The sequence below is a fragment of the Monodelphis domestica genome, chromosome 3 (genome assembly GCF_027887165.1).
Source record: "Monodelphis domestica isolate mMonDom1 chromosome 3, mMonDom1.pri, whole genome shotgun sequence".
In the NCBI taxonomy this organism is placed as follows: Eukaryota; Metazoa; Chordata; class Mammalia; order Didelphimorphia; family Didelphidae; genus Monodelphis; species Monodelphis domestica.
The window spans coordinates 110,680,441-110,694,149 of NC_077229.1; the positions used below are offsets into that span (position 1 = coordinate 110,680,441).

General features: G+C 39.0%; 1 protein-coding gene across 7 annotated transcripts in view; it reads left to right on the plus strand.

The window, feature by feature from the left end:
- The first annotated feature begins 5,818 nt into the window (after positions 1-5,818).
- The window catches only part of LOC100032777 (maestro heat-like repeat family member 5), a 121,710-nt gene continuing 113,819 nt past the window's right edge, over positions 5,819-13,709 (plus strand). For 2 of the 7 annotated variants that reach the window (XM_056822986.1, XM_056822993.1), the window contains exons 1-2: positions 5,834-5,967; positions 8,507-8,594. In XM_056822986.1, coding sequence (XP_056678964.1) covers positions 8,539-8,594 — 56 coding nt within the window. In that variant the 5' untranslated portion in view covers positions 5,834-5,967; positions 8,507-8,538. Of the gene's footprint in view, positions 5,968-6,842; positions 6,977-8,506; positions 8,662-12,396; positions 12,533-13,709 lie in introns of those variants that run through there. The other 5 variants (XM_056822988.1, XM_056822992.1, XM_056822987.1 and 2 more) reach the window with 5 other exon arrangements.

The following is a 13,709-nucleotide window of genomic DNA, read 5'->3' on the forward strand; positions in this document are numbered from 1 at the left end:
ATGATACCTCTGCCACTCACTCATTAAACTGTAAGCTCCTTGAAGGTAGGAACTACTTTCTATGTAGCTATGGACTTTCATAAAGTCCTTGGAATTTAGAAATCATTTAATATATGCTTGCTGACTATTTTTTTTACTTGATTGTCAAGATGATTAAAGATGGCCAGTAATTAGAGAAGCTCACCTTGTAGAGACCTGGTGCTCAAACTTCAACCCTCATGCTATATGTGAGCCTCCCCGCCCTACCCCAGATAGCAGAGGGAGGAAGCACTCCCATTGGGCTACTGGGCAGAGGAGTGGGTCATGTGAGAAATGTCCTCAGGTGTGCAGGGAGAAGGGGAAGGGAGCAGCCCTCTCCAGCACACATGTGTGATAGGTTCACCAAAATGGCTCTTAGGGGTACAAAAGAAGCAGCTAGCCTGGGCTCCTTTAAAGATGGAGTGATGGAGAGTGATGGGAAGATATACTCCTAGATAACAGAGTGCTGGTGGATACCTGGTCCTGGGTCTGGATTTGGCCAAAACCTACTGAATGCGGGTGATCCTGTTGCTCTCCGATATGTGACTGGTGGAAGGTGAAGAGGAATAAGGTGGTGGACAGTGGATCCTCCAGGAAATAAAAGATGCAAGTCACAGAATCAGAATACTTAATAAATAAGACTATTTTATTGTTAGTCAGGCCCAATTCTCCATGACCCCATTTAGGGTTTTCTTGACATAGATACCAGAGTGGTTTACCATTTCCTTCTCCAGTTCATTTTACAAATAAGGAAATTGAGGCAAACAGAGCTAAGCGACTTGCCTTGAAGGGTCATAAAGTATATGAGGCTGGATGTAAATTCAAGTTTTCCTGACTCCAGGTCTAGCATTCCATACACAGTGCCACCTGATTGCCCTACAGGGAATGTAGAGATGACCCATTCCAACCTCTACTCAAAAGTAGTCATTGAGATCTTATATGGAACTTGAATTCTCTTGTATTGACTTATTAGTTTGCATTTTGGTTTCCCCCATTCTAAGCAGAATGTAAACTTATTGCGAGTAAGTATAATTTTGTTTTTGCCTTTGATTCTCCAGGGCCTAGCCAAGGGAAATATCATGGAGCTCCAAAAGTGGGAAAACGTGACCACTTCTGGATAAAGATCTAAACATGAATAAGAAAGACATATGCAGAAGTAAGTATAATTAAAGGTTAAGTGTGACTGGGGTAAAGACAAGACCCCAACAAAAGGCTCTGAGATTCTCTTCAGCTGAGAGTGATCAGGGAATGAGGCCATTGCTCAAGTGGCACCTAAGCAGGGTCTTGAAGAGATTTCAGAGAGACAAAGTGTGGAAAGAAATGTATGTTTTGTAACAAACCAAAATCATCTTCCCTCTGACTTCCACCTACCCATCAATTCTAAAATCAGAAACCCTCCCCCTAGATAGAGGTTGTTCTGATGGCTTTCTGAAGGAGGCAGAAGCAACTTTATCAGTCTCTGCCTAAGAGGAAATGTGGCATGGTGGATAGGGAGTGGATCTTGGAGTTAAGAAGATCTGAGTTCAAATGCTTTCCCCATATGCTGACCATGTGATCATAGGTAAGCCACTAACTCCCTAAGCTTCTTAATTTTTATAAGAAGGGGCCAATTTGCTCGGTAGAAGGAAATTCCTTGTTCATCAGTTCTTTATGCCAATGAAATCAAAGATTCAGTCCTAGTTCTTACGTCTCTCCCTAAATCACTTTGAAAGGCTAAGATAGGTAGAATAAGCAATTCATTTTTCAAAACCTCTTTCTTTCACTCTAAGATTTCTCTAAGGAGGCCCTGCATTTTTGCCTGTGGTGAGAGAGTTGGAGTTTCTTTGTTTTTGAGCAAAGAAGCTGCCTGGTCCATCCAGCCTCCAGCATCCATCCCCCTACTCTCATCATGCCTTTTGATCCTGCTGCTAATCCCTCTCTGATCCTTTTGTCCCAGACCTTCCTCCTTCCACTGAGACAACTTTGGACTGATTTCTCCTCAACCTGGCTAGACCACAGGGAGTACATGGCCATGTCATTCAGAGAATATTCATCTGCAGTTCTGTACATCTGGAAAGCAGCCCTCTGAGTTCAACGTTTTATCAAATATTAAGAAGCCAAACAGTGATGCAAGACATGAGCTGAGATTTTTGCATGGGGAGGGAGAGGAGAAAAGGGGGGAGAATCATCAGTTTTGTTTCCCAGCAGTCTCTTCATTCCTGGTTCTTTCATAGGAATGCCATGATTGGCAATTACAAGGTGACCTCAAGGGCATTGTGTGGTGTAATTGACTTTTTCTCATTATGGCTCCAAACAGGAGCCTATCAGTAGTGAAATACATATACACTGATAGAATTTGTGAATATAACTCAGTCTTCTATCACCCTTGGCCCAGAGTTCAGTTGTCACCTCTAAGGAGTGAGAAGTATTTCACTATAAATTCTTTTCTCAGCTAAGGATGGATGATCATTAGACAGTGCTTTGAAGTCTCCCTTCCTCTCTTTTTACCTTCTGTAATACTGATCTTTTCTGTGTCACACAAAATATTATACTATTTAAGTCAGTTAAGTGCATATAGGTTAAGGCTCTGAAGTGAGGAAAGCTTGAGTTCAAGTCCAGCCTCAGACATTTACCTGGCTGTATGACTAGGCAAGTAACTTAACCTCAATTTCCTCAATGGGGATAATAAGAGTACCTACCTCTCAGGGCTATTATGAGGATCAAATGAAATATTTATGAAGCATTTAGCTCAATGCCTGACATATCCTGCCTTCCTTCCTTCCTTTGTTCCTTCCTTCTTTCTTTCCTTCCTTTCTTCCATGCTTCCTTCCTTCCTTTCCTTTTTTCTGAGTCTCTGAAGCCACTCCCAAAATACCAAAAAGAAATAATAGTCACTGAGGAGATTCAACAGCAATAATAGTTATTACAAATAAGAGATTGCATTTATGTTCATAGGATAATAAATAGGGAGTTGAAAGGGACTTTAGGAGCCATTAAGTCTAATGCCCTCATTTTACAAATTAAAAAAAAAAACTGAAGCCTATAGAGATTAAGTAACTTGTCCAGAGTTTCACCTTTGATAAGTGTCTAAGGCAGGATTTGAACCTCGGTATTCCTGACTCCAAGTCCAATCATTTAGTAAGCAGCTATCATGGGCAGAATATTGTTCAGGATGCTTGATTGAGATCCAAAATATAGATAAGACACAATCCTTGCTTTACTTATACTCTCATGGAAGATATGACTTGTATAATACATTACATGGTAACTAAATTATACAACATTACATTGTAATTACTTCAAAAGAGGGTAAACTAAGTATCTTGCACAATCCTAGAGAACATTACCAGCAAGAGGATGTAGGGAAGATTTTCTGAAGGGAGAAGCATTTGAATTGCACTTTAAAGAATGAGAAGGAATTCAATAAATGAAAAAGAAGAGAGGGGATATTCCCAAATGTTATGATACTCTGTAACATTGAAAGTGAACCTATGGCATGGGTGCCAAAGATGGCACACAGAGAGCTCTCTGTGGGCATGTGGCCACCCTCCCCAACCCCTAGAGTTCATTACCAGAAAGGCAGAGGGATTTAGGCCAGGCTGCTCCCTTTCTCCCTCCCCCTCTTTTCCTGACAACATTTTTTCACATCCCCTACCCCTCTACACAGCAGCCCAATGGAAACACACAGGGGGTAAGGTGGGCAGCTCACAGGCAGCAGAGTTGGAGGGGAGCTGAGTTCCTGAGCCTTTCCCCTCCCTTTCTCTACATTCATTGATGACATTCCTCACTTCACTCACCCCTCTACCCAGCAGCCCAATGGGAGTGCATTCTCTCTCCCATGTGGGGAGAGGAGGAAGTAGGGTGGGCCCAGCACTCAGTTCGAGGACAGGGCATGGCGCAAGTTCTCATGAAGCACTCCATATCTAAAAGGTTCACCATCACTGCTCTATAAGCTTTATTTGCAGGCAGCAAGATAGTACATTAGATAGAATACCAGGCCTGGAGTCAGGAAGACCTGAGTTCAAATATGACCTTAGAAACTTCCTAGCTGTGTGACTTTGGGCAAGTCACTTAACCTGGTTTACCTCTGTTTTCTCATCTGTAAAATAAGTTGAAGAAAGAAATGTTAAATAATTACAGTATCTTTGCCAAGAAGACATCAAAATTGTCACAGTCAGACATGACTAAAAAATGACTAAACAACAAAAGACAGAAAAGTCACTATTATTATTCCAGTTTTGCAGATGAATAATCTGAAGTTGACATGCTATGAAACTTTCACCAAATGTCTTATGGCTTTAGATCAAACAAAGTTGAAGAACTATTCAGAAATGTAATGGGATGCTTGCTGAAGAAGGGTTCAATTCCCCAGCTAGAAGTACTCAGATGAAAGCTATATAGGGTTAATTGTCAGGGACATTATTGAGAAGATTGCTGCCTCCTTACAAGTTGGCCTGGATGATACAAGACAGCATGGTGCCTTGGGAAGGGTGCTAAACTTTGGCATAATGGGATCTAAGTTCAGATCCCAAAGCTGGCCCTCACTGCCAATGAAACTGTGGATTAGTCACAGTATTCTGAGACCTCTGTTTCCTTATCTATAGAATTAAGGGGTTGGACTATACAACCTTGAGGTTTACATCCAACTCCCATATCTGTGATCTTCTGAGGTTAGGGTACCTACTTGCTCCAATTTGTTATGAACCTATGATAGTTTTCTCATAGAACCAAAGATGGACAGAGTTAAAAGGGGTTTTAACTCTACTAGAATCACAATGCCTGACTCACAAACTAGCTGTGTGACTTTGGACAAATCATTTCCACTCTCACTTTTTAAAAAATGATAAATTCAGACTTAATGATCTCTATAGTCTCTTCTAGCTTTAATAGACTAATGTTCTCTCTTGTTGTCTGAATTCCCATATCCCCAGCCTGCCCACCTTCAGAGCTGCTTGAGTGATGTGTTCTCAGTTCCCTGATTTCCCTGACTGCCTCTATCCCATTACCAATCAGTATTCAGGCATTTGGTTGCCTATCACTTCCATCCCAACTTCCCAAGAGGCTGAAGTTTCATTATTCATTAATTAATTCAACAAATATTTGTTTAAATGGAAAGCAGTGTGGTTTGGTTCAAAAGGTATGGAATCAGAAGGCCTGAGTTTAATCCCTAACTCTTCATTTACTACTCCTGTGTGATCTTGGGCAAGGTATAGCTGGGCCTCATTTTCTTCATCAGTAAAAGGATTGGACTTAGCCAACTTCTAAGGTTCCTTTCCAGCTCTAAATCCTATGATCTGTTAGTTTTCTCTTCTACAACCAAAACATCCCAAGGACTTTTAACCATTCTTCATATTGGAGGACCCCACCATCAGCAATCCCTTCAGAATTAACCCTTGCTAAGAAAGAAATGAAGATTAGGTAGGCAAAGTGTCTGATTAATGTCTACCATAAAGACCTTTGAGATCTTGATGAAGAATTGTAACCAACTAATCTTTAGGCCTATAAAGCACTAGAATTACATTGCTGTGTCAGGATATATTGGCAACATCAAAGAAATAATGATATAGATTTTTTAAAGAAAAAAAACTCTTGAAAGTGATCTGAAAAATCTCTTTCTCAGAAAGGGACCTAGTCCATTCATGCAAAAGCTATCCCTACTCTGGATCAACCCCTCTTCTTGCTGATACCTACTACCTCTTTTCTGGAATACTCTCCTTCACCCATATCTGGAATCCTCCTTGCTGAAAACTTCTATCTTCCATGAAAGTTCATTTATTGGTGCATCCCTACCTATGACCTCAGAGACAGGAAGCCAATCAGATACTCCCAAGTAAGATTCTCCAGGCCTCCCCTATAAAACACCTGGCCTCAGCTTTCCCATCTCAGTGTGACCATATTGTGTGGGACCATCCAGATGTCCCCACAGAAGAACTGGAGGAGTAACTAGGAAGAGACCCCTGCCTAACCTGGGTGATGTATCCTTGGTTCTACTTCCCTTCTCCCCTTCCCACTCATTCTTGACCCCAAAGTTTACTTGCCTTGCTGTGTGGGTAGTAAAAATACACCCTTAAAAAGGTCATTATCATCCCTACTATTATTGGACCAGTTTGTCTCTTAAAGACTCCCTAAAGCAGTCACACAGTGACCAAAATACACTGGAAGAAAAGGAAAGCAAATGCAAAGATGACCCTAGAGTGTTGTAAAGGACCTCTTCAGAAGATCAGAGTTTTAGAGGTGTAAGGGACTTAAGAGATCATCTAAATTCAACTACCTCATTTTCTCAATATGGAAACTGAGGCTCATAGAGTTCGTGGCTGTACCCAGATTCACAGGGCTAGAAACTAGAAAAAGCAAGACCTTTGACTTGAAATCCAGCACTCTAAATTGAGGTCCCACTGGTAGGAAGGAGCAGGGATGGATTTTGATTCCAGACTCCCTAACTTTAAATCCAGTAGCCTTTCCCATTGTGCCCCCGTTACTCCCTGCCAATAGAACTTTTTCTTGGCTTAGAAAAAAAATAAAATAAAACAAGTGGGTTGGGGTTAGGTGATAATTAAAATCCACTGGCTGCACGTAACACTCCAGACATTCAGGTGCAAAAATGCTGAATGATGCAGCCTGTTGTTGGGGTGCCAAATAGTTGAACCAGTTTTAGGGGAGACTTTGTGTGCTCTGTGCCCATTTATCATTATTCCTATGTTTCTGCTGCCCTCTTCTGTCTGGACTTGAAATTTCCTCTTCCAAAAAGAAGATTTTTGACCCATGTAGAATTTATGAATCATTCATTGAGCTTGGCTTTTTTGTTTCCTGGAGCTCCAGCTCAGCACCTAACCCTGTGTTAGCTATGTTGAAAGAGGAGAACATGAGGAAGAAGTCACAGGCCTTACTTCACCTTGGAGAGTTCATGCAATTCAATCTGCAATTTTTTAACCTAGCAGTTAGATGTCATAAGTGGACAAAATACCCAAGAAAGGCCCAGGTTTGAATCCTGCCTCATAGACTAAGATGTGTGACTATATACAAGTAATTTTTTAACCCATACCTTCTGTCTTAATATCAATTCTTTTTTTAAACCCTTATCTTCCATCTTAGAATCAGATTCTGTGTATTGGTTCCAAGACAGAGAGTGTTAAAGGTTAGGCAATGGGGATTAAGTAACTTGCCCAGGGTCACACAGCTAGGAAGTGTCTGAGATCATATCTAAACCTATGGCCTCCTGTCTCCAGGCCTGACTATCAATCCACTGAACCACCCAATTGCCCCTATTAATATCAATTCTAAGACAGAATGGCTAGACAATTAGGGTTAAGTGACTTGCCCAGGATCACACAAGTAGGCACTTTCTGAGGCCAATTTTGAGCTCAGGTCTTCCCAGCTCCATATCTACTGCTCTATCCATGGTGCTACCTAGATAGCTACCCCCATTGGCAAGTAATTTAGCCTCTAAGTGACTCAGTTTCTCTATATACAAAAAAAGGGGTTTACACCCAATGATCTCTAAGTTCACTTTCAGATCTAAATCTCTGATCTGTGAATCAATTGTAAAAGTACTAGAGGAGTACATGATTGTAGATAAGGTAAGGCCCGTACCCACATGAATAGGTCCCAGTTAGTTTGGACAGTGACAATTAAGGGTAATGGACAGGCCTCTGGATTTTGTACACTTTCCAGGCTGGCATTCAATTTCTAGCCACAAACCAACTATTTGTGACCTTGGACCTTTGAATCCCCAGCATTCATTGCTTTTCAAGGCTCAAATACCCTCTCACAGAAATAAACAAATTTCAACAAGGATCTGTTAAACACTTTCCCATCCTTGGTCATCATTACCCTAAGGCAAAAACCAAAAGAATGCTTCCTGAAGCGTTCAAAGAGCATATATTCTAGTGGGCCAGAACAAATATGTATTTCCAGATAAGTGAATACAAACCTGTATTTCCAGATAAAATTGGATGGGAGGAAAATACTAGTAATAGGGGGTTCTTAACCCGGGGACCATGGCTAAATTTCAGAAGTTCTGTGAGCTTGGATGGGGAAAATAATTACACCTTTTCTTTCACCAATCATACAATGAAATTTTGCATTTCCTTCCATTATGATTGTAGGAAATATGAATTTAGAGAAGGGATTCATGGGTTTCAGCAGATTGCCTAAGGGGAAAGGGGTCAACTACACCAAAAAGTTTAAGAACTTTTCCAAAAAGGGGACCAAGAAAGTCCTCAATTGTAGGATGGTGATATCTAAGCTATGATTTGAAGGCAGATGGGGAATGGATGGATGCATGGATGAAAGAAGGGTATTCGACTTCCTGTACAAAGTCTGGATAATAAATATATTTCAAGTTTAGCTAAAAAATATTTTATAAGGGGAATTATGTATAGTCAACCAATTTGGAAAGAGATTGGAGCTAGGATGTGAATGGCTTTAAATGCCAGACAGAAGGATTCTAGAGGAAAATTAGGGAGTTATTGAAGCTTCTAGAATAAGCTAGTCTCTGCTAATTTTACAGATACCCATTTGTCAACGGTGTGGAGAACAGAGATGGAAGAAAGGAAAGAAAAGATGCTAAGAGACCATTTGGGAGACTATTGCAGAAGGTCCGGAGGAGATCCAAATATGAGGGCAGTGATCTTGTTCATGTAGACAAGGAAACAGATGTGAGAGGTTGTAAAGCTACCATCAGCAAAATATGGCCAGATGAGGGAAGTTATGAGAGAACAGAATGAAGAGGAGGGCACAGCTTCCATTGAAAGTAGTGATTCAATTAACAGGAACAGGAAAGTTAGGAAGAGGATAGGTTTGGAAAAATGATAATAATAAGCACTGTTTTCAGCAAAAACTAGCATTTCTATTTAGCACTTTTATTGAATAATACTTAATTTTTTCCAATTACACATAACAATTTTTAACATTAATTATAAAAATTCTGAGCTCCAAATTCTCTCCCTGTCTCCTTCTCTCCCTCTTCCTTAAAAATTTGGCAAGCAATTTTATACTGTTTTTACATATGCAATCATGCAATATATATTTACATATTAATCATTTTGTGAAAGAAAATATTGATTAAAAAATTTATCTACCAAAAAATAGAATAAAAGTATACAGTTCTTTCTCTGGAGGTGGGTAGCATTTTTCATCATAGGTCCTTTAGAATTGTCTTGGACCACTGTATTGCCAAGAATAGCTAAGTCATTCACAAATATTCATTGTACAATATTGCTGATAACTGTGTATAATTTTCTCCTGGTCTGCCCATTTCACTTTGCATCAGTTCATGTAAAACCTTTCAGGTTTTCCAAAAGCATTTTGCTCATCATTTCTTATAGTACAATAGCATTACATTATAATCATATAGCACAACTTCTTCAGCAAGTCCCCAACTTATGGACATCCTTCAATTTATAATTCTTTGCCACCTAAAAAGAACTGATATAAATGGTTTTGTACACAAATATTTTTCCTTTTTCATCTCTTGGGATACAAACCTAGTAGTGATTTTTATGGGTTAAAGAGATATACAGATTTATAGCCCTTTGGGCATAGGTAAAAATTAATCTTCAGAATGGTTCCTAGCTCAATCAACAGTGCATTAATGTCCCAATTTTTCTACATCCCCTCCTATATTTACCATTTTTCTTTACTGTTGTATAAGCTAATCTGAGCAGTGGTACCTCAAGGTTATTTTAATTTGCATTTCTCTAATCAATAGTTATTTATAGCATTTTTTCATACGACTATAGGTAGTCTTGGTTTCTTCATTTGAAAACTGTCTTTTCATATCCTTTGACCATTTATCAATTTTAGAATATTTTATAGTCTTATAATTTTGATTCAGTTCTCTATATGTTTGAGATATGAGATATGCCTTTATCAGAGACATTTACTGTAAAAACAATTTTTCCTTGCTTTCTGTTTTCCTTCAAATCTTCACTGTATTGATTTTGTTTGTGCGAAATCTTTTTAATTTATCATCAAAATTACTCACTTTATATATCATAATGCTCCCTATTTCTTCTTTGGTCATAAATTCCTCCCTTATCCATAGATATGAGAGGTACATTTTTCCATGCTCCCCCAATTTGCTCATATCACCCTTTATGTCTAAATCATGTACACATGGTGACCTTAACTTGGCATTTGGTGTGAATGAAATGTTAGTCCAAATTCAGTTTCTGCTGCTATTTTCCAGTTTTACCAGTAGTTTTTTGTCAGATAGTGAATCCTTGTCCCAAAAGCTGAGGTCTTTGGCTTTGTTGAATGCAAGATTACTGTGATCATTTATTACTGTGTATTGTGTACCTAATCTATTCCAATGATCCACCACTCAATGTATTAGTCAGTTCCAGATTGTTTTGATGATTACTGTTTTATAATTTATAATATAAAGTCAGAGATCAGCTTGACCACCTTCCTCCACATGTTTTTCACTAATTTACCTGACTCCTTTCTAGATGAATATTGTTATTTTTTCTAGTTCTATAAAATTTTACCCTGGTAGTTTGACTGATAAGGTACTGAATAAGTAAATTAATTTAGACAGAAGAGTCATTTCATTCTATTGGCTCAGACTAACCATGAGCAATTCATAATATATTTATCATGTTAAGGCTTATAAAGCACTTCCTATAGTATCCCATTGGATCTCCACAAAACAAAACCTGCAAGGTAAATGTTATAATCACCCTTTTACAGATGAGGAAAGTGGAGCTAAAAGGTGGAGTGCCATAGTATCTATGGTAGGTTTGGAATGTAGGTCCTAGTTACTTCAAGTTTGTTACTCAGATACTATACCACCTAGAACATGCTGAGTTTGAGATACCTGCAGGAAATAGGACCTCTAAGTGACATAGTGGATAGAATGGCAGGCCAAGAATCAAGAAGATTCATCTTCCTGAGGTTAAATCCAGTCTGACATTTACTAGCTTTATGACTGGGAAAGTCACTTAATCCTGTTTGCTTCAGGTTCCTCATCTGTCCAATGTGCCAGAGAAGGAAATGGCAAACCACTCTAGTATCTCTGCCAAGAAAACCCCAAATGGGGTCATGAAGACATAAGCACAACTGAAGCAACTGGCCAAAAAAGAAAAAAAATGGGAAATACTCTTCCAAATATCAAATAGGTATAGCTGTCTTTGCAAATGCCCTATCAGCATACTTGCTGGTAATTCAGGATGACCAAAAAAAGTATGGAGAGAAGGGCCTAGGGGAAAATATTTAGGCTGCTTTATTGGCATAGAGGATATTCCTCCCCTCCCAGCAAGGGTGATGATAAAGATTGACATCTCAGAGTAGGGTCATAAAAACCCACTGAAGAAAGAAGAGTATGAACATCCAAGTAGTCAAAAAAGGGAGAGAGACCCAAGATAGTCAACAAGGCCAGAAGCACCAGGAGATAGGATTATGGAGGTTGAATAGCATCAGGAGATAGGATTATGGAGGTTGAATAGCATCAGGAGATAGGATTATGGAGGTTGAATAGACATAAACTTGCAAAATGCCCAGCTGAAAGTGTTCTCTCCATCATCAAATGTTTCATAGAACTTTTCTGGATCCCTTTTCTTGCTTCTACATACATATGCATTCAACCACAGTGTATCTTCTAACCCAGGTCACTTTTCATTGTTGTGTCTCAGGCCTGAGCATAGGAGGTACATATGTACACATACATATATACATATATATATACATACATATACACACATATTTATGTATGTCTGGGACATGTTGGTCTATGAAGAATTTCCTATTTTTATTTTAAGAAAGATCTTTAGATAGGTAGTTTCCACCTCTGTTTCCTAATCCAAAGGAGAGTGGAAACTATAGGAAAGGGAGAAAAAGGCAGATAGAACATGCTGGAGTCTAAGTAGGGAAGGGGGAGTCAAAGTTTCAGATCACGAAGGACCTCAATATGCTTATTCATACATTTATTCATGGGATATTGAACTAGATATGATGATGGAATGTACCTAAATCATCTGTACTTTTCCTCTTTTGTCAAGAAAGGTCCAGAAAGTAAGAATCATCTGCTCAAGGCTAGAGAAATAATAGGCTGAGCAGAGCCTGGTTTTCAAGCCTAGGCCCTCTGATTCTACAACTTATGACATCAGTACCTGCCCCCTTTCCAAATAATAATAATAGAAAAAAAGATGGACAAGAGTGACCCTTGCACATGATAGGGTGACTCCTCACACTGTCCAAAACATAGTAGAGTGACACTAAATTGTTCAAAGAAACTAAGATTCTTTTCAACCTGGGAGGTCATTGTGACCCCATGGTGATGTCATAGCAGTCAGTTTCAGGGTAGGGGAGAATGGACTCAGAGCCAAGTAAATTTTTCCTCATAACTTTTGAGTGAGCAGATGTTGTTAAACAAGGCAGGTTTAACTGTTTGACCCCATATTTGGGAGTTCTGGAAGCCCTCTCATATATCCTCTTAGACATTGGCAAGAAGGCATCCCAAAAAGAGTGTCATTCTCTCTTGATTCCTGCTGTGTGGACAGAGGCTCCGTGCCCCATCCATGTCCATGAAAAGAAGGTAACCCCCTTGAATTAATATCATTTCCTCCCTCACTCCATACTACTGAAGACCCAAAGTACATGATAGACCCTGAAAGATAGTGAAGGAAGGTATATCTCAATGTCCGTGATGCCCCCCAATCTCTTCTGATTTCTAGAATCTTCCTCCATCAACAACCTTCCTATTGATTCCACATTACCCTAGAGCATCCAAACTACTCTAGGAAAAAAATGTTTCTATAGAAACTATCTATCAGTGTGAATAAATGTCTGAAGTGATAAATTCATGAGATCATAGGATTTAGGATTGCATTATTCTTACCGTAGAGGCAGCTGTAGAATACCATAGTGATTTAAGAGGCACTGGATGGATGCCTTGGACTCAAGAAGACTTGGCTTCAAGTCTCACCTTTTTTTAAATTTCTTTTTATTTTTTTCCATATTGCATGTCAATACAATTTTAAAGTAATCATTTTCTGACATTTTGTGATTCATAGTCTCTCTTTCCTTCCTATCCCTCCCTCCATGCAGTTAATATGATATAGGTTGTATGTGTTATCATACAGGTTTTCATGTTCCTTGTGGCATGAAAAATACATATTGCTTACACTATAGAAAAATTCATGTAGGAAATAAAGTGAAGAATAGTACACTTCAATCTGTATTCAGACTCGGTCAGTTCCTTCTATGGTGGTGAATAGTCTTTTTCATCATCAGTCCCTTGGAGTTGTCCAGGATCCTTGCCTTTTGGATAACAGTCTAAGTCATTTATAGTTGATTAGTGTAAACTATTGCTATTACTGTTTACAATGTTCTCCTGGTTCTGCTCACTTCACTTTTTATCATTTCATGTAAGTCTTTCCAGATTTTTTGTGATCATCTTGTTTGTCATTTCTTATGGCACGAGAGTATTCTTTTGCAAGCATATATCACAAGCTATTCAGCCATTCTCCAATCGATGGACATCCCAACAGTTTCCAGTTCTTTGTCACCACAAATAAAAGGCTGCTATAAATATTTTTGTACAATTTCATACAATTTTCTACTATCTTTGATCTCTTTAGAATTCAAGTCCTACCTTCAACAGTTATGACTTTGACCTGGGCAAATAAATCATTAAATCTCTCAACATTCAAGGCAACCCTCAAAACCACAAAATTGTAGGGAAGTACTAACCTGAATAGATAAAAAAAAAG